The sequence below is a fragment of the Leptopilina heterotoma genome, unplaced genomic scaffold (genome assembly GCF_015476425.1).
Source record: "Leptopilina heterotoma isolate Lh14 unplaced genomic scaffold, ASM1547642v1 Lhet_113, whole genome shotgun sequence".
Lineage (NCBI taxonomy): Eukaryota > Metazoa > Arthropoda > Insecta > Hymenoptera > Figitidae > Leptopilina > Leptopilina heterotoma.
The window spans coordinates 170093-194931 of NW_025110832.1; the positions used below are offsets into that span (position 1 = coordinate 170093).

Genomic DNA, 24839 nt, shown 5'->3' on the forward strand with positions numbered 1-24839 from the left:
TTTAGAAGATTTTTAATTATTTTGTAAAAAATGTTTATTTAATAATTGATTTGCTTTTCAATTTATTTATTTCTAAAAAATGATTGAAAACTTAAAAAAGTGGGGTTGTATAAAGTGTAAAAATAAAGTGTACACTTTTTGAAGTTTTAAATAATTTTTTATTTAATATTGAAATTATTGTATTTACTATTGTGGTGACAATTATTATTATTCTTATTATTATTATTATTATTATTATTAGAATTGAGATAATTGATAATTATTAATTATTAAGAAGATTATTAATTATTAGAATGTTGACAATTAGAAAAAGATAATAAATTAAAATAATTAAAAAGAGAATATAATGTTGAAAGTAAAGAAAGACAGAGAGAAAATGATTATTGCAGAGGAAGCATGAGACTAGTATAGACAGAAAATTAGGAAATGTCTAATGCAAGTTTCCAGGATGTTTCGGTTTGATTATTTTTGATCTGTGAATTATCTCCTGAATTTTTTAAAAGTGAAAGCAATAAAACGAATTTAATTGTTTATTGTTAAAAATTCAATTATTGAAATTAAATTTTGCAAACCATTTTCGCAATCGATTCGATTGTCAACATTATAATAACAAAACTCTTGCGTTCAGGTCCAATTTTATTGTTTTCAATTTTTATAAGATTTTTTTAGTATTTGTTCATTATAATTCAAAAACAAAATATAAATAAATTTTTAATTATAGCCATTCATATTTTTGTCATTACTTTTATTAATACTGTTGTAACTTTTAATATTTATTTCAAAATTAATCATTCAGGCAATATTATTAAAACAATTATTATTATTATTATTATTATTATTATTATTATTACTATTAATATTTATTTATTTTAAAATTACAGCAATTTAATTGATATAATTATTTTTATTGTTATTATTTATTTATTGATTATTACTTATTATTTACGTAGGAAGTGAAACTTGTGCATAATCCTCCTTAGAGAAATAATAGGATAAATATTAATAGCAAAAAAAGTTAAATGATAATTTAATTCTATTAATTGATTAAATGATAATTGTTTATTTCAAGTGTTAGAAATTATTTATAAAATATGCCCTTGAATTTTCATGATTCTTTTTCACGGTCAGATGCTGTGATAAATTACTTTCAAATTTGGTTGATTGGCTTAAAATGAAGTCAAGGTTGTCTAAGAATTATTTAGAAATGCAGATTATTGCATTATTTACATAAAAATTGTTATTTAATAAATATTTTGCTTTTTAAAATTTTATTGTAAATAATATTATTCTTTCAAGTAATTTTGAATCTCATTTACAATATAATCAACGTTGCAAATAGTTTACTAAGCAAAATTGTTCAAGTTCTATATCATTAGGTACTTTTAATATTTAAAAGTTACTTTCAACGGAATTTTCTTCTCGTTTCAAAATATTTTGTTCTTATACTTTAAAGTCATAAACTACAAAATAAAATAAAGAAATTTTTAACAATTAATTTAAATAATAAAAAATTGTTAAACAACAAGTTAAAAGTTTGTATTCTACAATTTCGAGAATCCTCTCTAATAAAAAGTTTTAAGAGAGTTTAATCCATTTTTGAAAATATTCATTAAGGTTAAAACATGAAAAAGAAATCAAGTTTAAAAACTAATTTTTTATATTTAGTTTCTTACCTGTTTTATTCGAGTACCCGAATTCTCTCGAAATTATTCCTTCTTTTTTTTGAACACGACTTTATCTTAAACTCGGCTTGAGCTCGAACATGCATTTGCATGCATTTATAAATAAATGTCACAACTGAGGTTATGGACAGTCTTATATGAGAGAAATTGATATAGTAATAGCAACTCTTATTTAATCACCAAACAGTTTTGTTATTTTTAACGGACCTACGAATTCACTCAATTCACTATACGTATAGAGTAACTGACAACTCAGGTTGGGTTAGAATTACTACTAAACTGCCAGAGGCGCCACTATACAGTGTAAATTTCTTACTAACCGACATTCGAAATGTCAGATGAATATTTTTTTAACATGTAAATCTTAAGGCTGCGTCTACAATTTATAGAAAAAAATAATGTGTCATTTGTAGTGTAATGTGTATTGTTTTTGGCATTGACAACTGTCAGGGGCAATTACACTGTATATTACACAATTTTCTACACATTATTTTTTCTGTTATTATTTTTTCGAAAAACTTGCAAAAATTACAGCACTATGATCACAACACACTTCGCGTAATGTACACTCGAGTACATCGATGCCTTCTCTCATTGAAGGCACTAATTTCACGAAGTTTGCCTACCTTCTATATTGTCTAAAAAATCAGCCAATGGAGAAGCAGGATTCCGTTGATATTATTGACATGAACTATAAAAAATATAAAATGTGGGCAAAACTCGTCAAATTAGTGCCTTCCTTGAGAGAAGGTATCGATGTACTCGAGTGTACACGACAAAAATGGGATAATAGTTTTGCCTGTGTAACATTTACCCCCAGTCTCCACTGAATCTGAATTGATCTGAATGTTCAGTATTAATTAGCAGCACTGCCCAGTTTAAATGACGTGAAATTGGTGAACAATCATTTTCGAACAAGTTTTTCTTTGCACACAGGCACTTTTTACAAAATCTGCCCACGAACTATCGAAACGAATCTTCTTAATTACTTAAATACAGAATATTTTTTTAATCCATGCAGAAACGCGGTTGCAAAATGGGAAATACCATAGTAATGCAATGCGAATCATATTGACAGCTGAGCCTTTACGCTCCCTGCATGCTTCTGCCCTATATTGGCTAATGGCTGTAATATTACATTACTTTTGTGCTTTTGTGTTTGACATTTTGCAACCGCGTTTCTGCATGGACAAAAAAATCTTTTGGATTCTAGTAATTAAGAAAATTCGTGTCCATTGTTTGTGGGAAAATTTTGTAAAAAGTGCGCCTGTTTGCAGAGAAAGACTAGTTCGAAAATTGTTGTTTACTAATTTCACGTCATTTAAACCAGGCAGTGCCGTTTTTGTAGGGCGATAAGATAACTGTAGGTTGCACATAACCTACAAATAACATTCTTAGTAACGATGATTAATTTATAATTTAATTCGTGTGATCGGAACCCTAAGTGAGCGAGTATAACTCACACTTGACTAATATTTTTTCTGTGAAGATGTAATTTAAAAAAAAATACTAGTACAGAATCTCACGATAATTATTATACTAGTGAACAGCATCTTCTTATTAGTTATTTGATTTCAGGATCACCTTGGCGAGTTGGAATCATGCCTGGTCCAAAAATGTCAGTTGTCGGTGATTCTGTCAGGCTGGTTCCTGCTGGAAGTCCCGCATTATTTGAACTCTCAGCCCTTGGCTTCAGCAGCAGTGAAATCGACGTGCAAATTACCAGTAAGTTACCATATTCACTTTCCAAACATTTACTTCTTATTCTCTCCAATATTTTTGCTTTCAATTTCTCTAAAAGCATCGATTTTTAATCATTTGACTGAAATAAACACAACATTAAAGTGGAAACTGTCTTTCCTCTGCATAAAATTAATAATTAAGAGTACAATATGATACGTAGTCACCTATTGACGAAGAATTTAAAAGTATAAAAATTTTATTTAACCTTTGAACTGCTATGCCGGTCTGAGAGACCGCTACAAAATTTTTCTTCGCTTGTAACATTTTTTTGAAGTATAATAAGAACTTGAGCTTTTCAGCAGCTTCATATTTTACAAAAATATGTTAGGTGACAACTTTTTCAAAAAATTTTATTCGTTAAATTTTGTATTGTAACATATGCAAAAATAAAAAAATTGAATCAAAATAATATAGAAATGACTTTTTTATGTTAAAAAGTAAAAAATATTTACAGTATACTTAGTTCTCTTTTGAAAATTATAAATATCACTAAAAAACCGTAAAAAGGGAATGTAGCGGTTTCACAGACCGGGGGTAGCACTGAGCGTGATTTTTCAGCACGTAGCAGTTTCATGGTTATAATAACAGTATAGTGTTTGATGATCTCTTAAATTTTTAGATTATCCGCGACCTGCAGTTATCGCCCAACAAAAATGCACTGAGCATTTAAATGACATGAAATTGGTCAAAAATAATTTTCAAATATTAAAAGATGTTTTTTGATGTTGACCAGAATAATTTGTATTGAAAATGATGTAGAATATAGTGTTTTTTTTTGCTGGTCTTTATTTAAAGAATTTCAATTTTCTAGCTTTCGTCTTTCCATACGAAAGACCTCTTCAGATTATATCAAATCGACCTAAGAGATTTTTACAAATTAAAAAAGAAACAAACAAAAAATAATAAATAAGAATTTCTTGTCTGTTTAAACATAATTATTTTCAAACAAGTTTTTCTCTGCACACAGGCTTATTTTACCTGCCAGCCAAACATCGACACGTATTTTCTTAATGATCTAAATCTGAAAGATTTTTTATACCATACAGAAACGCGGTTTTTTGTTGGCTGCATGCTTCTGCCCTCTAATGGTAAATGGCTATAACCCAATGGGAAATTTACAACTGGCGTAGTACTGCGCCAGCACTGGCAGCACTGGCGGCAAGGCTTTTCTTAAAATGCTTCTAAAAACGCAAAACCCTGCGAGTTAGATTTTGGCAAAAACATTTTTGTACACAGTTTTTTGTGACAAATAATTATTCTAATCTATACTTTATTTTCATTTTATATTATTTTAAACTAAACTAAAGTATATTTTCAAAAGAAAATCCGCATTTTTACACCGGCACTTCCGCAATTCTAAAACTCAGACCTGGCAACACCTGGCAACATCTTCCAATTTTTCATTTTATAACCACGTTTCTGCATGGATTTAAACAATCTCAATTATTGTAATTTAGAAGATTAACTTTCAAGTCTACCCTTCTTTGCCATATTGGAATTCTTTTCTGGGCGTCACCCGAATTCAGTATTTTGCTGACTTGTTCTATTTTCAAAATGCATACTGCATCTTTTTCCCGCAGCTTTTCGCCCCTGTCTGCGTTGCAGGAACTGATGTTCGCTTCAGAAGTATCATTGAAAACATAAATTCAGCTGGCATATGTTTAAAATTCGACCATTTCTATTGATGCAGAATAAAGTAATTTTCACTTTTCATATATAGATTTCTAATGTTCAGTTCTTAAATGAAGTTATTCTCAAATATTGCAAGTGAATAAATTTATTTGTTGAGTAGAATGTTGATAAGATATTCTAGATTTTGTAAAGAGCAATATAATTGTCCATTCAGCAAAAGCGACTAATCTCTTATGGAAAGTGGCAATATAAATTTAATGTTTCCAGCACCAACAAAACGACACATCACTGCACGAATCGATGAAGAGCCAGGGCGATCTGGAGAATTTAGAGTTCAATTCACTCCGGCCGAAGTTGGAAGTCACCTGGTGGAAGTAAGCATCGCGGGACAAAAGTTACCGGCAGGACCTCTCGTCGCCAAAGTCTACAATAGCAACCTCATTCAAGTTACTGACGTACCTAGTGCTGTAGTGGGACATGCCTGCCAATTTAGAGGTTCGTTCCTTCTTCCTCCAACTAGGTAGTTAATTGAATTGCAAAAAGAATCTAACGAATTGAATGCCTGTTTGCAGTTGATGCCAGTGCCGCGGGAGAAGGACAATTGGAAATCTCAATAAACGAGGGAGAAGTGCCCAACCACGTGCAAGTGGTGGGAGGAGGTCGATGCCTCGTGTCCTTTACGCCTGATGTCGCCAAGCCTCACTACATTGATATCAAGTTCAATGGAGAAGCCGTTCCTGGGTGTCCCTTTGTTTGCAACGTCTCAGACACGAGTCGAGTTACTCTGAGTCTCAATCATCTAGAGTTAATACCGGTAGATCAACCCGCCAGCTTTCACATGGCTGTTGATGGAAGTGGTAGCGCCGAACTTGCGGTTTCCGTAAGAGGCAAGTTGTCGACTTTCATATTAAGAATCTTGATTTACAGCATTTGAAACTCGAGTAGCGACGGGAGAATCTCATTTGCGATGATTTCTTTGCTTTCTAGGACCAACTATGGAATTGCCAGTCAAAGTCACTGGCAATATACACAGTGGCTTCACCGCTGAATTTACGCCAAGAGATGTTGGTGTGCATTCAATTAGCGTCGAATACAATGGACATCCGGTCAACGGAACGCCCTTTTTGGCTAAGGCTTTTAACGCTGATAAGGTCCTTATTGGATCAGTCGCGAGGGGCAGTGTTGGTCAGGCAACACATTTCAGTGGTTAGTTGTCACTAGTCTTTATTTATTTTAGCGTCAAAAAGAAGCTAAAATTTGAGTTCTTTAACTTTTAGTTTTTACACATGAAAAGATTTCTGGGAGAGCACTTTCTCATGAATCTTTCCACGTGGTTTGTGAAACGTCAATTATCCGAATTAATTCTACCCATTAACGGTGTTCGATGGTCTCTTAAATTTCTCGATAATGTGCGACGTGTGCGACCAGCAGTTATCACCCAACAAATACGGCACTGACAGGTTTAAATGACGTGTAATTGGTAAACATTCATTTTCTAACAAATTTCCCTCTGTTCACAGGCACTTTTTACAAAATCTGACAACGTACATTTGTCACAAATGTTTTTAATTGTCTGAATTGAAAATATTTTGTCAATCCATGTAGAAGTGCGGTTGCAGCTTTGGAATTACCATAGCAATGTAATGCGAATCATTTTGACAGCTGAGCCTTTACGCTCCCTGCATGCTTCTGCCCTCTACTGTCAAAACTCAAAATGGCTGTAACATACGTCTTAACGTCTGCCATTACATTACTTTTGTATTTCCAATCCTGCAACCGCGTTTCTGCATGGATTAACAAAATCTTTTCAATTCAGACAATTAAAAACATTTGTGACAAATGTACGTTGTCAGATTCTGTAAAAAGTGCTTGTGTGCAAAGAAAAAATCGTTCGAAAATGATTGTTTACCAATTTCACGTCATTTAAACTAGGCAGTGCCGTATTTGTTGGGCGATAACTGTAAGTCGCACATAACCTACAAATTTCAGAGACCATCGAACGTTCTTAAGGGCATTTGAACCTTGATGACGTTACACTTTGTGCAAAGCATGTGTGACGTCATCAAGGTTCAAATGCCCTTAAGGGGGTAAATACAGTCATAAGGACAGAACAAGAAGTTCCGACGCCAATTTTAAGGAAATTTTTAGGTAACTCTAATTTCCAATTAAATTTTGTTTCTAGACGAAATTAGGATGAGAAAAATCCCAAAAAAATTTACTAAGACACTTTTTACATCAACAAAAATAAGATTGTTTAGTACGATTTCATAACTATTTTGATAGTAACTTTTAAAAAGCATTTTTCTGGATCGTTAGAAAAAACTTGAAAATGCAAAACATAAAATTGTATATATTTTTCAAATTGTTAATTCCAACGAGAATTTTATAAACAAATATCTCGACAAATATTCGGCTTACTAGTGGGTTCCTCAATCTCCTCCAGTACTGCAAACATCGTAGTGGAGGATATTGCAGAAAAAATATGCAATAAAATTAACTACAAAATATCATTCTACTTTTGATATCGAGTAGAGTGTGGCTAGGTGGAGAGTTTCAAACATTTGTAGCTGTCGCAAAAATTAACCGATTTCAATGAACTCTCGATTGAAAGTTTAGGACTTTAGCTTCAACTGTGCTGCATCACATTCTGTTTTTCCATCTTGCATGTGAATATTTCCTTTATTTATTAAAAATGCTTTTGTCAGTAATATGAAGATTTTAAGAAAAGATTAACAAAACAAACTAAAAATCTTAACGGCGTTGGAAGGTCTGTGAAATTTCTAGGTTACGTGAGACCTCCGATTATCACCCGACAGAATACCGCATTGTCTGGTTTAAATGACGTGAAATAGGTAAACAAACATTTTTTAACCACTTTTTCTCTAAACACATACATTTTTTACAAAATAGACCAACGTACAACGGGTAAGCATCTTCTAAAATACAATAATCCAAAAAATTGTTTAAATTCATACGGAAACGCGGCTGTAAAATGGAAAATTGGAAAGTTATGTAATGACAGACAGGAAGAAGCGGTTTACTGCCAGTCGCATGCAGCGAGCACAATAGAGTGCAGCTGTCATATTTTTAGCATTACATCACTTTCCAATTTTACATTTTACAAACGCGTTTTCGCTTGGATTTAAACAATCTTTTGGATTATTGTATTTTAGATGATGCTCACCCGTTGTACGTTGGCCTATTTTGTAAAAAGTGTCTGTGTTTAGAGAAAAAGTGGTTGAAAAATGTTTTTTTTTTTTACCTATTTTACGTCATTTAAACCATTCAGTGCCGTATTTTGTGGGGGGGGGGGGAATCGGAGGTCTCACCTAACCTAGGAATTTCACAGACCTTCCAACGCCGTTAATCTTGTTTCCTAGCAGTTGATATCCAATAAATCGATCCAGTGCTGTTTCTTTACTTTCCTCGACGGTAAAGTGCAGTTTAATTTAATACCAACCGCATCCATAATTCCCTTGAGGAATTAAATGATAAATGACTTCTTAACAAGCAGTAGTGATCTTCCCCCCACTCCAGTCATGCCACTTAGAGTTTCCACATAATTTCCTTATTCAGTGGATTTTTTCTCATCCTAGTACCGCATATATAGAAAAATTAATCAAAAAATATGGTTACCGACAAATTTCATTGAAATTGGAGCCAGAGTACCTTGAGAAACCATTACAAAGAAAACCGAGACGGGCAGGTAACCGATTCGAAACCCCCTTATGTACAATTTATAGTTAAGGATAATTGATGTTCCACTGTATTTAAAAAATATTGTAAAAACGTAATTGAATTCTTTTTACAAAATTCAACAAATTGTTTTGTAAACAACTATAATTAAAATAATAATAAATCGTTTCAATAGTTGACGCAAGTCAGGCTGGCGAAGGAAATTTAGAAATAACAATATCGGCACGTGGGCAGAACATTCCCACTCAAGTGACGCCACAAGGCAATGCTCGTTTTTCGGTTAGTTTCGTTCCGTTCGAGGCTTGCGAGCACATTATAAACATCGCATTTAATAAGCGAACTGTGCCCGGCTGTCCGATTATTACGAGAGTGGGTGGCGATAGTCACGTTACAGTAAGTGGGCAGGCATTGAGCAGTGCTGGGTTGGGACGGCAAAGTTATCTTACCGTCAGTAATGTTGCCGGTAGCTTGGAAGATTTAGAAGTAAACGTTGAAGGTATGTTGTCATTCATTCATTTCCACTCATTAATTTCTCGTTCATTAATAGATATAATTTATTCCAAAGAAAATTTAAGCATTCGCCATAAACTTACATTATCATCATCATCATCGATCATTAATTCAAATAATTACTTATTCTAGAAAAAGTCAAACAATTAAATACAAGGCTAAAAAAACAATTATTCAGTAAGCGAATTCTTTTATATTATTACTATTTCTTAAAAATATCCATTTTCTTAGAAATTTTGAATAAGTAGGGTGAGTGCACTAGTTTCTGCACGGAGAGAAGGGCGTAGTAGATTCTACTGACATGGCAGTTAAATCTACTAAACAGAATCGTTGGGCGGTATTCATAGTCCCGACTTAAGCAAGGACTTAAGCTTTGCTTGATCAAGTCGGTCTTATTCGAATGAGTCGAGCTTAAGACCGTATGAATTCATAGTCAAAAATAAGCAATTGCTTGGTAAAGGAAATGCAGCTTAAGAACTTCTTGACCAAGCAAATGCTTAAGATGATCTTATTGAGCGTTCGGCTTTTTCCGTCAATATTCTCTTGTATCTACCAATAAGCGATAGTAGATAGCTTATATTCATTAGAAAAAATGACGCTAATGCACATAAAATATCTGATAAGGGAGAGGAGGGGGGGTCAAAAAAACTGAAAAATATGCATATTTTAATATTTTTAGGATAAAAGTTATAAAGTAAAAGGATACAAGAAATGACTACCAGAATGATGAAAATTGAAATATTCTTATTCCTCACGAAATATTATATTTAGATTCTAAATTTTTCTGTATTAAAAAATAGAAAAAATTATTTTAACTATTATTATATTGTTTCTAAAAAAAATTATTGAGTCAGAATCAGTGAAATTTTAAAAAAAATAAGGAGTATTTTTATAATCGAAATGAAAAAAAGCATTTTTATTTGGCCATTGTCTCTAACAAACAAACGACAGAAAAAATTTTGTTTAAAAAAAGTTATTGTAAAATGAATTTTTTTGCAACTTTTTATAAAAAAATCTTATTTTTCCTAAAACAATGAACCAAGAGTGCATATAAACGGGGTAAAACAATTAACTTTCATTTGGAACTACAAAATTTTTAAAAATAGTATTTTTTAATAATTATTTAATATTAACAGTTTTATTTCCTCATAGGGTGTCGATTTTCTTAGAATCAATTATTTTTACAAATTTTCAAGTATAGCGTATATAAATATTTCAACATGGGGAACAAATTCTCCGGATGTATGTGTGTGGATGCATATCGAAATGTTTTTTCAACATTTCGATGAAAAAAAAATACTTTTTATTTCTCGTGAAAATTTTATAAATTTTGAACCTTTTTTCTAAATTATTAAATTTTAATTATTATTAAATTGTTTTTAACAAAAAATCTTTTCATTTTTATTATAAATATTTATAAAAAGACAATAAGTAATTGCTTAAGTCATGTAAAGCGTTGACTTAAAATCATAACCTCAATTCGTTCAAATAAGTTCACCGGCAATGTCAAATAAGATCATCTTATTTGACTATGAATACTTGTCATTCTTAAGATGGGACTATGCATCTCAAAATCGAAGCATTTACTTTATCAAGCATATGCTTAAGTTGCGGCTTAAGGCAATGCTTATTGCACGACTATGAATCTAGGTGGCAGCTTAAGTCGCTGCTTAAGAAATAAGTATCGACTATGAATACCGCCCGTTAGGTTTGGACTGACGGTACAGACAGTGCCATCTACTGCACTGTTTAGTAAGATAGTAAGATACACTGAGCAAATACAGTATATTCTACTAAACAGAGAGGTGTCGTAGTGTATTATACTAAACATACAGTTGGCGCCACTAACCGGTGCACTAAATGATTTACTAAACGCGTTCTGTCACATTTACTGCAGCTCTTCTCTCCGTGTGCGGCATTCCAGCCAAGATAACTTTTGCATAGAAAGAACAATATTAATTTATAGCAAAGGAATTAAATTTAAAATTTATTAAACAAATTGTTTGTATTCTTAACAAGTTTTTACAAAAATTAATAGCCTATAAAATTAGAGCATTTAAATGAAATGAATATCAAGCATTTAGATGTCATTTTGACCACAGAATTTAAAGTTAAATAATTAAATTAATTATATTTTAAATGTCTATCTTTATAAACAATTGTATCAAGTATTGTTCAATATAATTTTTTTAAAAATATTTAAATAATGATATTTTCTTAAATGATGAATAATTACACATTTCACAAACGCGCAGTAATTGACGCACTTACCCTACTTCTTTTTGTATTACTTTATGGTTATAAATTTACAGCAATTCTTTTAAAAGTTCGAAATTTTTAGTTAACCTTAGACTCCCCAACAAAGCTAGTTCAGACGTTACTTCCTATTTGGAGTACTAAAATACCCCAAACTTGTTTCCATGCTGTAACGTTATTATATCTATTCAAAAGCCCAAAAATTCTAAAAAAATTACATGCGGTTTCAATTTTGACAAAAACTGGGATAGCAAAATTCCCCAATTAGAGAGTCTTGGATTTGTGTAAATAAAGAAATATTTTTCTAAAACTTTGAGGAAGCGTAAAAATTTTATAGGTATTTTTCAGAATAGCAAACATCAGAGAACGTAAAATTTGGTTACAAACAATAATAATTAATGAATTGGTTATAAAAAGTATTAATTAATTGCTGTTCTTCTAGTATCGGTTTTATTTTTCTCATACTTCTTACAACGACCTTTTGTGATTATAAATTTTTCTTTGTTGGGCTGTTTACATTGCCACAAATGCACTTCATCATTTCACTAAAGTATGTACGTAAATTTATTATCTCTTGACATGTAACTAATTTTAATTAGATAGGTACATGTTAATTGCACTGTATTTCTCTTATGTATTTTCTTGTTTTCAATCTTTATTTCACACTGAATAATGTGAACAGAAAACGGTTTTTTGGGAAGTTTCTTCATTGATGTTTTCCTTGATCAACTCGAAACTTTCTTTTATACGTAATTAAAAAAAATAGAATGGAGAAACATCATCCCACACAGAATCGAAAATTTCCTAAAGTTTGAAATTAGCTCGCACTAATTCTGCGCAAATAAATTTTCGATTCTGTATAAGGCTGAAAAAATCCCAAAATGCCGTTTTCTCATTTTCAATACTATAAATATATTGTATGTTGAAATGGTCTATTTTTTTAACTGTCAAAAAAAGTTTTCAATATCCATTTCATTTTTATAGACATAATTAATGTTTTTTAATGAATCTGTCGAAGAAATATCCACAAACTAATTGTATCTTGGATCTAATAATGAAGATAATTAAATGCAGATAAAAGAAAAATTTTAAAAGAGGTACGAACTAGTTCCTTGGCTTTCGAAATTCAAGGGGGAGGGGGGGTGATATATTGTCATTTTTTTGCACTTTTAAATTTTTTTTTTTAAATGAATGCATGTACCTCCAGAATATTGTGTCAAAATTTCAAGTCAATCAGAGCAAAATTGACAGAGTTATGAGTATTTAATCGACTGTTGGTCTTGGATTCATGCGTTTTGTTATTAACTCTTTGCCGTACATAAGTTTTCCCCACCTCAGAAACAAGCAGTTTGACAGTTGAATCACGTGGACAATATCAGGGCCGGATGTTAGTTTGATTTTGAGGTTATGTTTACATAGGATATTTATGTTTAATAAAAGTCTTTAACAATCAAATTTAACATTTTTAAATTGTAATAAATTGCAAATATATACATTTGCACTTTACACAAAAAATCGTATTTTTAGTGATCAATTAGTATAATTAAATATAATTTATTGTAAAATATAAATGGGTTCCAATTTTGAGAAGGTACGATCCTGCAAGTTTAGACACTTACATTCTCACACATAACTAACTTATCAACACAAGCATAAACGCCTCTTCTCATTGGCTGTTCCCCCAAAAAGGACTCTAGACGACATTTCGTAACATATCAACGGCAAAGGGTTAAATAATTTGTAGGGCTTGCTCCTTCAACTCGAATATTGATGGACTATTGGTCCTTGTTTAGCAAGCTTCCAGAATGTTTTCAGCATCACCTCTGCTACTACCTCTTTACTTTTTAGGAAACAAAAATAGTATATTGTGCAACAAGTACAGAAAGAAGCTGTTTTCCGACGAGTGCAAAGTTTGCTGTCCCGAGCGAAGCGAGGGCAGCAATTTGCACGAAGTTGGAAAATCTTCTTTCGTACGTGTTGCACACAGTAATTTGTGCAACACCTTTTGGTTTTGATAAAAAAAGCTGTTTGGAAACGCTAGTTGACGCCAACATACGTACTGTTTAGCAGGGTTTGGAACGTATGTTACCGCACGTAATATTCGTGGTTTTTTACGCGTATATTACTGTAAAAAACAGGTATTCTACAAATAGAAAACAAATACCTATGTATATCACCAAAAAAACCCAAAAGTTTAAGAACTTTGCCGCACTAGTGCAGCAAAGTACTGTTTTGCGCCTACTTTACAGGCATGCAAAGTATTACTTTCCTTACAGGTGTTGCACAAAATAATTTATCCAAGATAACCTGATGTGGAATATTGCAAGAAATTATGTGATTCTTGGTAGAAGTAGTAGTGGACATTCAACGGCTACTAACTACGCCGATTAAAGTACATATAAATTTTGCAGCAAGTTAACATGGAAAGTTTGCGACAGTCGACAAGTTTACAAGTCAATGTTGTGTTATAGGGCACATTTTTATATATTTGATAAGTTGGCAGAAAAATATCGTGCAATGTGTCTTTACTTGCTAGTTTCCTAACGCCTCTGAAGGTCATGTTATTCAAGATTTGTTATATTTCTCTATTTTACATTTAATTAACTTCATTATTGTGTTTCAAGAACCACTGGATTCTGTGTATTTCTGCGAAATAGATTAAATGTAAGGTTTTGACTTTTGACAAAAACATTATCGAATTATATATCACTTCGACATCAAGATTAAGAATATAGTTTTAATATTTTTAGAAACAGAATTCTGTATGTATGATTAATAACTGAAGATTATTCTTACTGTGAATGAAAATCATGTAAAGAATTCTTCACAGGAAAGAAGTATAATTTGTACACAGGCATTTAATTTTGCCAAAGTAAAACAATCAATTTCTAAAAACTTGTACTTGATTCTACTTTTTTCAATTACTTATAGGTAATGTATGTATTAATTTTTAAAAATATTCACAAAGAATTATAGGCTCTTCAAGAGAAATGCACCTATAAATGATAAATCTAAATGTTCTTGATGTGTACTAATTTAGATATATTGTCGTTTAATATCAATGATAATTTTGAAATAACAATAATTGTGTTTCTGTTCTATGTTGGGAAGGAACTAGCACAAGTGTGTCAGTCTAGTTACTGGTGGCTTGAGAGCAATTCTCTATTTGTTGCAGGTCGGCCAGCTTTCAGACTACGACATTACTAGACTTCTAAAACAAATTCATTTCGTTTTAACATTAGAGATTATGTGGACATAAAATCCATGAAACGGTGGTGGGTTCCTAACTTGCAAGTCTCCTAAATTTACTTACAAGATAAACTAAATTAATTTCACTAACATTCCTTCTCATGTTCTTTTTCACACATCATTTCACTGGTTACTGATTCTCTTTTTTCTCATTGGTTTACTATTTCATCATTTAATTGTTATAGATTTAAGGCTAATATGACCCTCGATAGACGCGTTGAAAGTAATTTTCCTCCATCGTACCCATTACAATTGCAATATTGAATATCTTAACAGCAACACGTGTTAAATGTGTTGAAGCCATCAGCTGCTGCGATGCAAACAGACTTATTGCTTTAGTTCATTAAAGTTGTTCTTTGTTAATCTTCATTGTGCCAATAAGATTATTGATTTTGCCATGAACAAAATAGTACATACTTACATTAAACTTTTTTTTATGAAAGGCGAGTTCTTCGCTTGGTAGCAATAGTTGAATATTTCAATTCCTTGTTTTGCAATTACTATAAATTTTGTTGTAATTTACAAAAATACCAGAAGCTTATCATGATAGATATATTTCTCTGAGCTTGATTTTTTTAACTAGGGGAAAACTTGGTTATTTGCTTGGAGAGTTGAAACTAACAAATTTTGAAAAGTTCCCTTGTAATAACTCGCAATTGCCGGTAGAGCCGTAAAAATCGTATTGCTTTTGTTGCGCTTCTTGAATGGTGTGTTGATGATTTGCAAAGCCAAACCAAATTATGATACATAAAGAGGATACTCAAATACACACACAAGAAGAAGAGATTCGATTTTTGTGGTACTGTGCCCCCAAATAATCCAACCCCAGTTGGCTGCCTAATTATATTAAAACAACTAACCGGCGGACTTGATAGGACCCAATGGACAGGCCGTACCAGCGCAAGTGACCGACAATAAAGACACGACATGTTCAGTGGCATTTACTCCGAGGGTCGTTGGAGAACACAGAATTTCTGTCAGCCACAGAAACATCCCCGTGGTCGGCAGTCCATTCAGCTGTAAAGTCTATGATGTCGCTGCTATCAAGGTCAAGGATGCCAAACGAGGTGTTATAGGCTCTCCAGTCACCTTTCTGGGTAAATTATGCAACTTATTTATTACTTCTTAGGACATTCTATTTTATATTACCGTTTTGATGAACAAGCTCGTATTTACAATTCTTATGAAAAATGAAACTATTAACAAAAAAATTAAAGAAGAGTTAAGAAGAAACTATTAAGAAAGTGGAATCCGAGTAAGGGTCCAATGTGTAACTTTTAATACCGGTAAGACTATTTTCTCTTGTTCCTGGTCTCTATTTCAAACTTAGTTTTCAAGGAATGTACTGTAAAACTATAACAATTTTTCTCATTAACTTTTCTAGATTTTGAGAGGATTCAAAGTCAAGGTAAAAAAATTACAATGGAAGAGGGTTCACGAATTATTGTGAGATTGTTGAACTGGTAAATCTTTAGGACGTTATTAAAATTGTGCATTCTTGCTACTTTGATTGTGCTTCTCTCAGATTAGATTGAGGAGGTTTAACCTGCTTCATACCTAATACTTATATCCTTCATCAAAACGGTTTGTTTGAAGCTATTTGCTTTTATTTTGAATTCTTAAATTCATCTTGTTAGTGGAAACCAGTCAAGCCGGACCAGGAAATTTAGAAGTAACAGTGAATGGAGGCCGAGTTCCAACTTCAGCCCAAGCTCAGGGTTCTCACACCTATGCAATATCTTTTACACCTCGAGAACCAATTGTACATACTGTGGATTTGCGATTCAACAGTGAGGACGTACCTGGTAGCCCCTTCAGTTGTCAGGTTGTATTCACAATTCAGATTTTTGTTGCATTAAATTCTTGTGGTTAGCAAAGGGTTAAATTATTATTATTTTAGAATTCTATATATAAGCAATGAGCTTATACAACAAATCCCAAACTTGTTAATGATGAGTTTGTAACTTGCGTACAATACTGTGAATTTCTTGTTAGGACGGTGTTTGTTGGAATGTTTTAATAGTCTGAGTAGTGTGGGAAGATATTAAAATTAAAATTAAAAATTAGGTTAGCGATACGGCAAGAGTACTGATAACAGAAGTATTGGAGAAGGTGTCAGTAAATCGAATCGCTACATTTACAATCGAAGCAAACCCTTCATTAGGATCGCCAGTTATCGAAGTTCTTTCGCCTACAAGGGAAAGCATACCTGTTCAAATTAAACAAACTGAACATGGTTCCTACAATGCTGGTTTTACTCCTAAAGATGTTGGTAAGTAATTAATTGGTCAAACGACCAAGTAACTAATTTTCCCGAGTCTTCACTGAAAAATTGTGTAAAATTGTAAAATTAATATACCGCTTCCTTCTAAAGGTGACCACAGTGTTGAAGTTAAACTGAGCGATTCACACGTGGAAGGAAGTCCATTTCTCGTGAAAGCTTATAACGCAGATAAAGTTAAAGTTACGGACATCAACAATGGAGTAGTAGGAAAGCCAGTATTCTTCAGTAGTGAGTGGCATTAATGCTTCGCATAGTTGCAATTTTTATTGATTATACTAATCTAAAAATCATTCAAACTCTTTAGTTAATGCGAGTCAAGCAGGAGCTGGTAATCTGGAAATAATTGTAGCAGTTAATGGGAAGAATGTCCCGAATTACGTTCAAAGTGAAGGTAATGCAAAATTCAGAGTCAATTTTAAACCCCAAGAAGCAGCGATGCACAGTCTCAGTGTTCGATTTAATGGCGAACCAGTACCAGGTAAATCGCTTGATTATTATTTAATTTGCTCTGAATGCCTTCTTGAACTGCAACTAAAGACTTTTCTTTTCCAGGTTCACCTTTTAGTTGCAAAGTGGTGGGAGCTGGACAGACTTTAATAACAGGTCACAATTTAAAATTGGGAGCTGTCAAACGATTAATATCATTTAATGTTGATCCTCAGACGGCATCAATGAATTGTGATGTTATCGTAACACCTCCGTCGAATATTGCCCTGCCCATAACTATTGAACCAATTGACGGAAAGTACAATATCAGTTTTACGCCAACGGAAGTAGGAAGGCACAATATCAGCATTTTACTTGACGGTGAACCCATAAAAGGATCGCCTTTTGCTTGCAACATTTATGACGTCACTAAGGTACATTTTATTATTTTATGTGTCACCTTTTTCTGTTTTGTTTTGTGACGCATTAATTTTCATTTAATAAAACTTGTGCTTAACGTCAATCAAAATCTAATGCTTTCCACAATTGAAAAAGTAATAATTTTAGCACTCTAGTTTTTATTTCTTAGTTCATCAAATAATGTAAAATTTAGAAAAATAATTTTAAGAGAAAAATTGTTTTCAATCTTTTTTAATTATACCTATATGTTTTGATCCAAACTTTGGACGAAACATTAGGTGAAATAGTTTAGCTGCTAGGGTTAAGGAAATTAGTAAAATTTTGCCCTTTTGTAGCCGCAATGTTTAATTATGTAGTATTAAAAGTAAAATTTTCACGGGATACTAATGGATAACGCTAATGTGGAGACAGAAATATGAGTGTCTAAATAAATTATTGTTTAAAGGTTCATGTATCCGGACTTTCGGAAGCTCTACTGGGACAGGCATCAACGTTTACCGTGGATGCTGCGGAAGCTGGGGAGGGTACATTAGAATTGGTAGTAAGCACTGAAAACAATACCGTAAAGGCAGAAGTTGTTGCTTGCGCTCGAGGACTCTATGACGTTACCTTTGTTCCCCAAACAACCAGCACTCATTACGTTAATATCAGTTTTAACGATGACAATGTCCCAGGTATGGAATTTTTCTATTCCGCTTTTAGAATAATCTTTGCTGTATATTTTCTACGATTACTTAATATTTTTGAAAATGGCGAATTGCAGGGAGTCCGTTCAAATGCCCAGTCGTCGGTAGCATTCTCGATGGGCCTTCAATGATCCGGGTTGGAAATATCGCTTATATGGATCTGGATATGCCAAGTCTCGCTGGTCCAGTGTCTGCCGAAATTACAAGTGCGTATTAACACAAGTTTTTTGAGTTTTTATAACCATCATCAATGAGGAAAAGTCAGTACGGAATCTGTTGCAATATTGTTATTTGAGAAAAGTAGTATTAATAGTAATTTTAATTTCGATAATTCGAGGATTTCATTCTCTCTCTTCGGATGTCCTGTGGTGAAATAGTGAAAAGTCCTCCACCACGACTAAGTCTTTTATTTTTCGAGAGTTTCCAGATAACAATTTGGTGAAGGCACTCTTTGCAAAATGACTGCTAACTTTTATGTGTCTTCAGATAAGCACAAGTATTTTCTGCTTGAAACTAATAATTACACTAAATTAAAATTCTAATTATTTGCAATTGAAAAGACAACATATTGAATAATATTGACTTTCAGGTCCAGATGGCATTATTATTCCTTGCGCATTGACAAAAATCTCCTCCAATCTCTATCGTGTGGAAATAAGAACGAGACAAGTCGGGATTTACAATGTAATTTTTAGCGATGGTCCAAAAATGATAAGTTCTCAGAGTCTGCAGGTCTTCGATCCAACCAAAGTGACCATCAAAGAAATATCCGACACCGTCTGTCATCGTCCAGGCACAGTTTTAGGTACTTTTCTGAAATTATGCTTGCAATCTTGAAATATTATTGTCAATTAATTAAGCCGGTTTAGCGAACTGTCCGCTAAAAAAATGTTCAAATCAACAAAATTAATAGACAATCAGTAGACAATTAACCAGTTACTAGAATAAAGTAAATGTTTTTCCGTATAACATATAAGAGAAAAAAATAAAAAGTCCGCTAAACCGGCGTTCCAGTGTAATAAATAAATAATATTTTCTTTTTCGTGCAGTTGTCGCTTCGAAGGAGGCCGGTCCTGGGAAATTGAGCGTAAACGTCAGGGCGGGAGGTGCAGATGTTGACAGTTTAGTAAGAGAAAGAGATAATGGCGTTTACGAAGTTATTTTTCATCCAACGCGAGCTGCTCCACATCGGGTTCACATTAAGTACAATGACGTTCACATTCAAGGTATTCTCTTTTTACTTGATGAATTCAATGAAAGGCCTTTTGTCTTTCTAGGTCCTATAAACAATTATGCGTACAATTATCTCAGCAACTTGAATAATTTGAGCACTTTTACGCCTATAGTTTTTGTGAAATATCGCGATAAAATGTTGTGTGCTTGCAGGAAGTCCGGTTGAAGTTGCCGTGAGGGGTCCCACGGGGGGAAGAGAAGTCACATCAACGGGATTGGGATTGTATCAATCTTGTGTGGGTAAAATTACATCTTTTACGATTGAAACGCTGGGACGTCCGGGAAAGGAGTTCGATGTAGTGATTAGTGGACCACAAGGCAATGCAGTTCCTGTGCGATGTTATCAGCATCGAGATGGGAATTTGTTAGCTGAATTCACAACTCATTTAACTGGTGAGACTTCATTGCGGAATTTACATTCATATCATTCTTACAAGTCTGGATTTTCTTCAAAATCGTCCATTAAAATATTACACTTTTTATTAAAAAACATTAAAGTAATGTTAATAAAATAAAACGAAAAATAGAATATAATTAAAAATAACACTACATATAGATGAAACGAAAATAATTTCAGTCCCGTTATAAACTTTTTCCAACTTTTTGTTCATAAGGAAAATTTGTGAAAATCGTGTAATATTTCCAAACATTCTGTCTTAAGCTTAACACCTCAGCTAAATTTATTTAAAAAGTACAAATTTTGTGCAATTTTGTTTCATTTGTTTCTAAAAAGAATTATAATTTTGTTAAAAAATGTGATTAAAAATTTTAAATAAAAATTTCTGAAATTGTTTTACAAATATATAGATTGTAAAAAGTGTGATTGACAAATCGAATTTTTTCCCTTTATTTTATAAATATATCTTCCAAAAATTCTCAGTTTTATTTTTAATTGAAAATTGTAATTGACAAATCGAACTTGTTAATTTTTTATTAAATTTTCAAATATAACGAAAAATATTTGCTACAATATCGTTTTCAAGTGAAATATTGATCTCGAAAAATAATTCTGTTCACTTTTGGAGTCTCATTATTATCTATTAAGTAATAAAGTACTTTCGAATATTTGATTCACAAGACGTGTAATCTATCAAACGTTTGTCGATTTCATTGAAAAATATTACTTGTTAGTTACACTAGAAAAGATATTTTTTTAAATTTAAAAATCATTTAATAAAGTAATCATGAAACAACGAAGGAAAGAAAGAAAAGAATAAGACAATATTTTCGATAATTATATAAAAAGATAGAATTCATTACAAATTGAGTTTTACTTTTCTCTTTTCAGGAACTTATAAAATTGACGTATTACAAGGAGCAAAACCGGTATTAGGTTCACCATTTTTCTGCCAAGCTTTCGATCCAAATAAAATAAAATTACAAGAACTGGGACCAACAACAGTGGCTGTTCACGACCACGTTGCACTCAAATGTAAGTTGTCCAATTTTTCCCACAAAAGTAAATAATTTTTTTTACGTTACACCTTTTTTATATTTATTCACTTAGTCTGTAAAATAGTTCATTTTTTTAATTTTATTTTGCTTATCACTATAAGTAATAAATTTTTTTCCGATTCTGACTTTTAAGCCACGTGAGGAGGATCTGTTAACACGAATCAATGTCATCAACACATCTTCTTAAAATTTTGTTATAATTGTCTGATCGCAGACGACCTCAATTACTTGAAATAACGATTTCTTTCTGTCTGCAATCAGATTAAAATAGTTTGCACAACTGGTGCACTAATAACAATTTTTCATTGAACCTTAAGAAATGCAATGTCCTCTCTTTCTGTAAATCGACTATAATTTAAAGAGACCGTTCTATAATAATTGATGACAGTGAAATAATGAGATCAAATTAAAGATTGCATTATTTGAAAAAATTTCGGTAAAAAATTTCGATTTTTATGTTAGCAAAATATCCATGAAATATTTCACTTAATTTTTCGTAATTCCTAAAATGAATAGCAAAGAAAATGGAATTACATTCTCGGCAAATATTATAAGGGTTGTAATCATATTGCATAATCACTGAATCATTCATGAAACTTTCACTTCTAAATCACGTTGCAAGTTTAATGCTCTTATCAAGAGTCACTTTTGAAGAAAATAATTACGTACCTATTCAGTTACTACATCAACCTTTTTTTCATCAATTCCTGTTCCAGTGTTTGTTTCTATTAATGACTGATAAATTAACAATCATTAATAATAAATTATAGTTGCAAAATTTTTCCTCCCATTTCATATATTTCAGCAATACGCACTCTTATAAAATTTTCATTTTTTCAAAAAAATTTCAAACAAAAATGCTCTTTACTGCAAACATGGTTTAGTCCGCTTAAAACTTATGTTAATTCTTCTTCATATGTGACGCGACACGAGAAAAGGGACCTATCGCCGCAAAAGAGAATTTTACAGGGAGAGCGTTTAAAGCGACGCCATGCGCAGAAAACCCGTGTATTTACGCGTACATGCTTAACTTTCGGGCTTTATATTATTAACACTATTTAAATTTTTCAACTTTTGATTTTTTCACGTGAAAGAGCAAAGAATAATCTATCGAATAGCACCATAATCTCAAAATCGATTTTTTTAACGATAGGTCCCTTTTCTCGTGTCGCGTCACATATTGATAAGGATTTATTGTAAGAATTGCAGATGCCACATACTTTCCAAGACAAACACTACCCATTTTTATAATAAAATTTAAAAATAAACAATAAATACGAATTTAAAAGGCAAAACCAAATTTTTGACTTTTTTAAAAAATTTGACAATATTTTTTTTTGGCTAAATTTTGTTCAATTTTGTCATTTCTCTCTGAACGATACTTGAGGGGTCAGTCTGGGTCTTTTGCACGTATTTTCAAGAATTTTTTTTTCATAGTGAAATTTTTTTAAACATTTTAAAATTTTTTACACGTTATTACACGTATATTAAACTAAATAAAAAAAATTTCCTTCTATATTTTTTGTTGTTAATAGCGAAGAAATGTCGACTTTAAAAAAAATCTCTAAAATCTGGTTGACATGATATCTTCAGTCAGAACAGACGGAATCAAAAAATTCAAACGGATTATTAAAATATAGGTAAGTGGTTACAGCCTGAACTAAAATCATAATTTTTAAATAATTGTTACCGGTTTTTTTTAACATTTTTAGTTTCAAAAGAAGGATTAAAAAAAGTAAAAAGTCCGCCATTTTGTTATTTTTCAATGAAATTTTTTTATTTTAGTTCCGGCTGTAACCACTAACTTATATTTTAATAATCCGTTTGGATTTTTTTGATTCCGTCTGTTCTGACTGAAGATATCATGTCAACTAGATTTTCGAGATTTTTTTTTTAAAGTCGACATTTCTTCGCTATAAATAACAAAAAATATAGAAAGAAATTTTTTCTATTTAGTTTAATATATGTGTAATAACATGTAAAAATGTTTAAATGTTTAAATAAATTTCACTATGAAAAAAAAATTGTTGAAAATACGTGCAGAAGACCCAGACTGCCCCCTTAATAATAGATTACAATTATTGTAAGATGTGGATGGAGTCAAAATTTAAAAAAAATGACATTTTCTGAAATTTCTTCATTTTTGCGAAAATAAAACTGAAAAGTAGCTCGTTCTCCATCGCGAAAATTTGATTGAATTGGATTGTTTCGTTTAGTGCCTGAGGAGATATAATTATGTAAGTGATAAGATGACCTAAAATCCTGAAGAACTTAATATTAATTAAAAGTAGAATGTTTCACATTTCTAAATTATTATAAAATTAAAAAGTGTGCACATAATAGATTCAATTCTATTTACAATTAATTCTGCACAGTTCATCTGTATACAGAGAAATTAAAAAAATGTTAAACTTATAAATTCGATACAGTTTAATTGTACACAGTTAAATTATTCGTTTAACTCTATGCTGTTTAAATGTACACATACATATAATATCGGAACAATGAAATATTTTATTCCCGTTTATCTGTATACAGTTTGGTTTTATACAAGAATAATTAAAAACAAGATAAGTGAAATATAGTTTTGAAATTAAAATATTTGTTTAAACAATCATATACAATCGAATCAAAATTGTTTTAAATTATAAATTTTGAAAAATAAAGTTTGACAATTTTTCTTTATTTGGTAGACTTTAATCTAAAGAATAGAAATGTTTTAATTTTAATTTAAAAATCGTACTTGCATAATTAGTATGTAGTACTTAATTGAAAATTTGTTGTTCTGAAAATATGAAAAAGTGAGATAAAGTGTAATTGACAAGAGAAGAAATGTTCACACCCGTATTGAAGAAATTCTCTACGATTATTATCCCATATTACACATAGTTATTCACACTTTCGAGTAATTGAATTTCACCGCTGCGCTGATAAAGAGAGAGAGAGAAGACAGTTTTCCCGCGAGGAAAAAAGAAGTAATTGACTGTAATTGACGCACTTGTATGAGAAGTGATCATATTCAAATTACTGCATGGGAGAAAGTCACATAACTTTTCTTATTTTCTAGTGCACACACATACACACACACACACACACACACATAACTAGAAGGCCTCTCAAGGCTGCCTGTGTGCTAGCAGATATCACGAATCTAGTCTACTTTCAAATAGCCTTGCCCGTGTGGAGAGGTGAATGCAGTCTCTGATACGCAGGTTCCGCGAGCGTTTTAATCAAAATGTCTTTTCCAGTTTCGGTGCATTCGCATTTCGCGCTGCCTCCACTTTAACTAATTCCTTGCAAATGCCGCTTGAGACGACTATGTTTCTCAAAGAATGGCGAATAATAAAATGTACAAAATGATCATCTGCCAAGTGCCCGAGCACAGAGATAACGACAAATCTTTTTCAGTGATTAAAACAGATGCTGGCATGGCCGAACTGGATGTGACGGCCACGAGTCCTCTGGGACAGGAACTTCCTCTGCAAGTCACACCGCTCAACGATGGAGCGGAGTTGATTGAATTCTCACCCAGTGTTCCTGGAACGTACATGATTAATGTCACCTACG

General features: G+C 32.0%; 2 protein-coding genes across 6 annotated transcripts in view; one reads left to right on the plus strand and one right to left on the minus strand.

Annotated features, from left to right (window-relative positions):
• The window catches only part of LOC122505840 (putative proline-rich receptor-like protein kinase PERK6), a 129001-nt gene extending 127076 nt beyond the window's left edge, over positions 1–1925 (minus strand). For both annotated transcript variants that reach the window (XM_043617715.1, XM_043617707.1), the window contains exon 1: positions 1674–1925. The gene's annotated coding sequence lies outside the window, so the exon portion shown is untranslated. The remainder of the gene's footprint in view (positions 1–1673) is intronic.
• LOC122505673 (filamin-A) overlaps positions 1–24839 on the plus strand; it is a 92662-nt gene that overhangs the window by 61946 nt on the left and 5877 nt on the right. For 3 of the 4 annotated variants that reach the window (XM_043617455.1, XM_043617462.1, XM_043617469.1), the window contains exons 16-34: positions 3261–3407; positions 5325–5552; positions 5630–5944; positions 6045–6263; positions 8929–9249; positions 9396–9440; positions 15644–15865; positions 16406–16593; positions 16836–17040; positions 17143–17280; positions 17357–17530; positions 17605–17912; positions 18344–18572; positions 18662–18790; positions 19174–19389; positions 19634–19810; positions 19971–20210; positions 21106–21249; positions 24681–24839. In XM_043617455.1, coding sequence (XP_043473390.1) covers positions 3261–3407; positions 5325–5552; positions 5630–5944; positions 6045–6263; positions 8929–9249; positions 9396–9440; positions 15644–15865; positions 16406–16593; positions 16836–17040; positions 17143–17280; positions 17357–17530; positions 17605–17912; positions 18344–18572; positions 18662–18790; positions 19174–19389; positions 19634–19810; positions 19971–20210; positions 21106–21249; positions 24681–24839 — 3804 coding nt within the window. The remainder of the gene's footprint in view (positions 1–3260; positions 3408–5324; positions 5553–5629; positions 5945–6044; positions 6264–8928; positions 9250–9395; positions 9441–15643; positions 15866–16405; positions 16594–16835; positions 17041–17142; positions 17281–17356; positions 17531–17604; positions 17913–18343; positions 18573–18661; positions 18791–19173; positions 19390–19633; positions 19811–19970; positions 20211–21105; positions 21250–24680) is intronic. The other variant, XM_043617474.1, reaches the window with a different exon arrangement.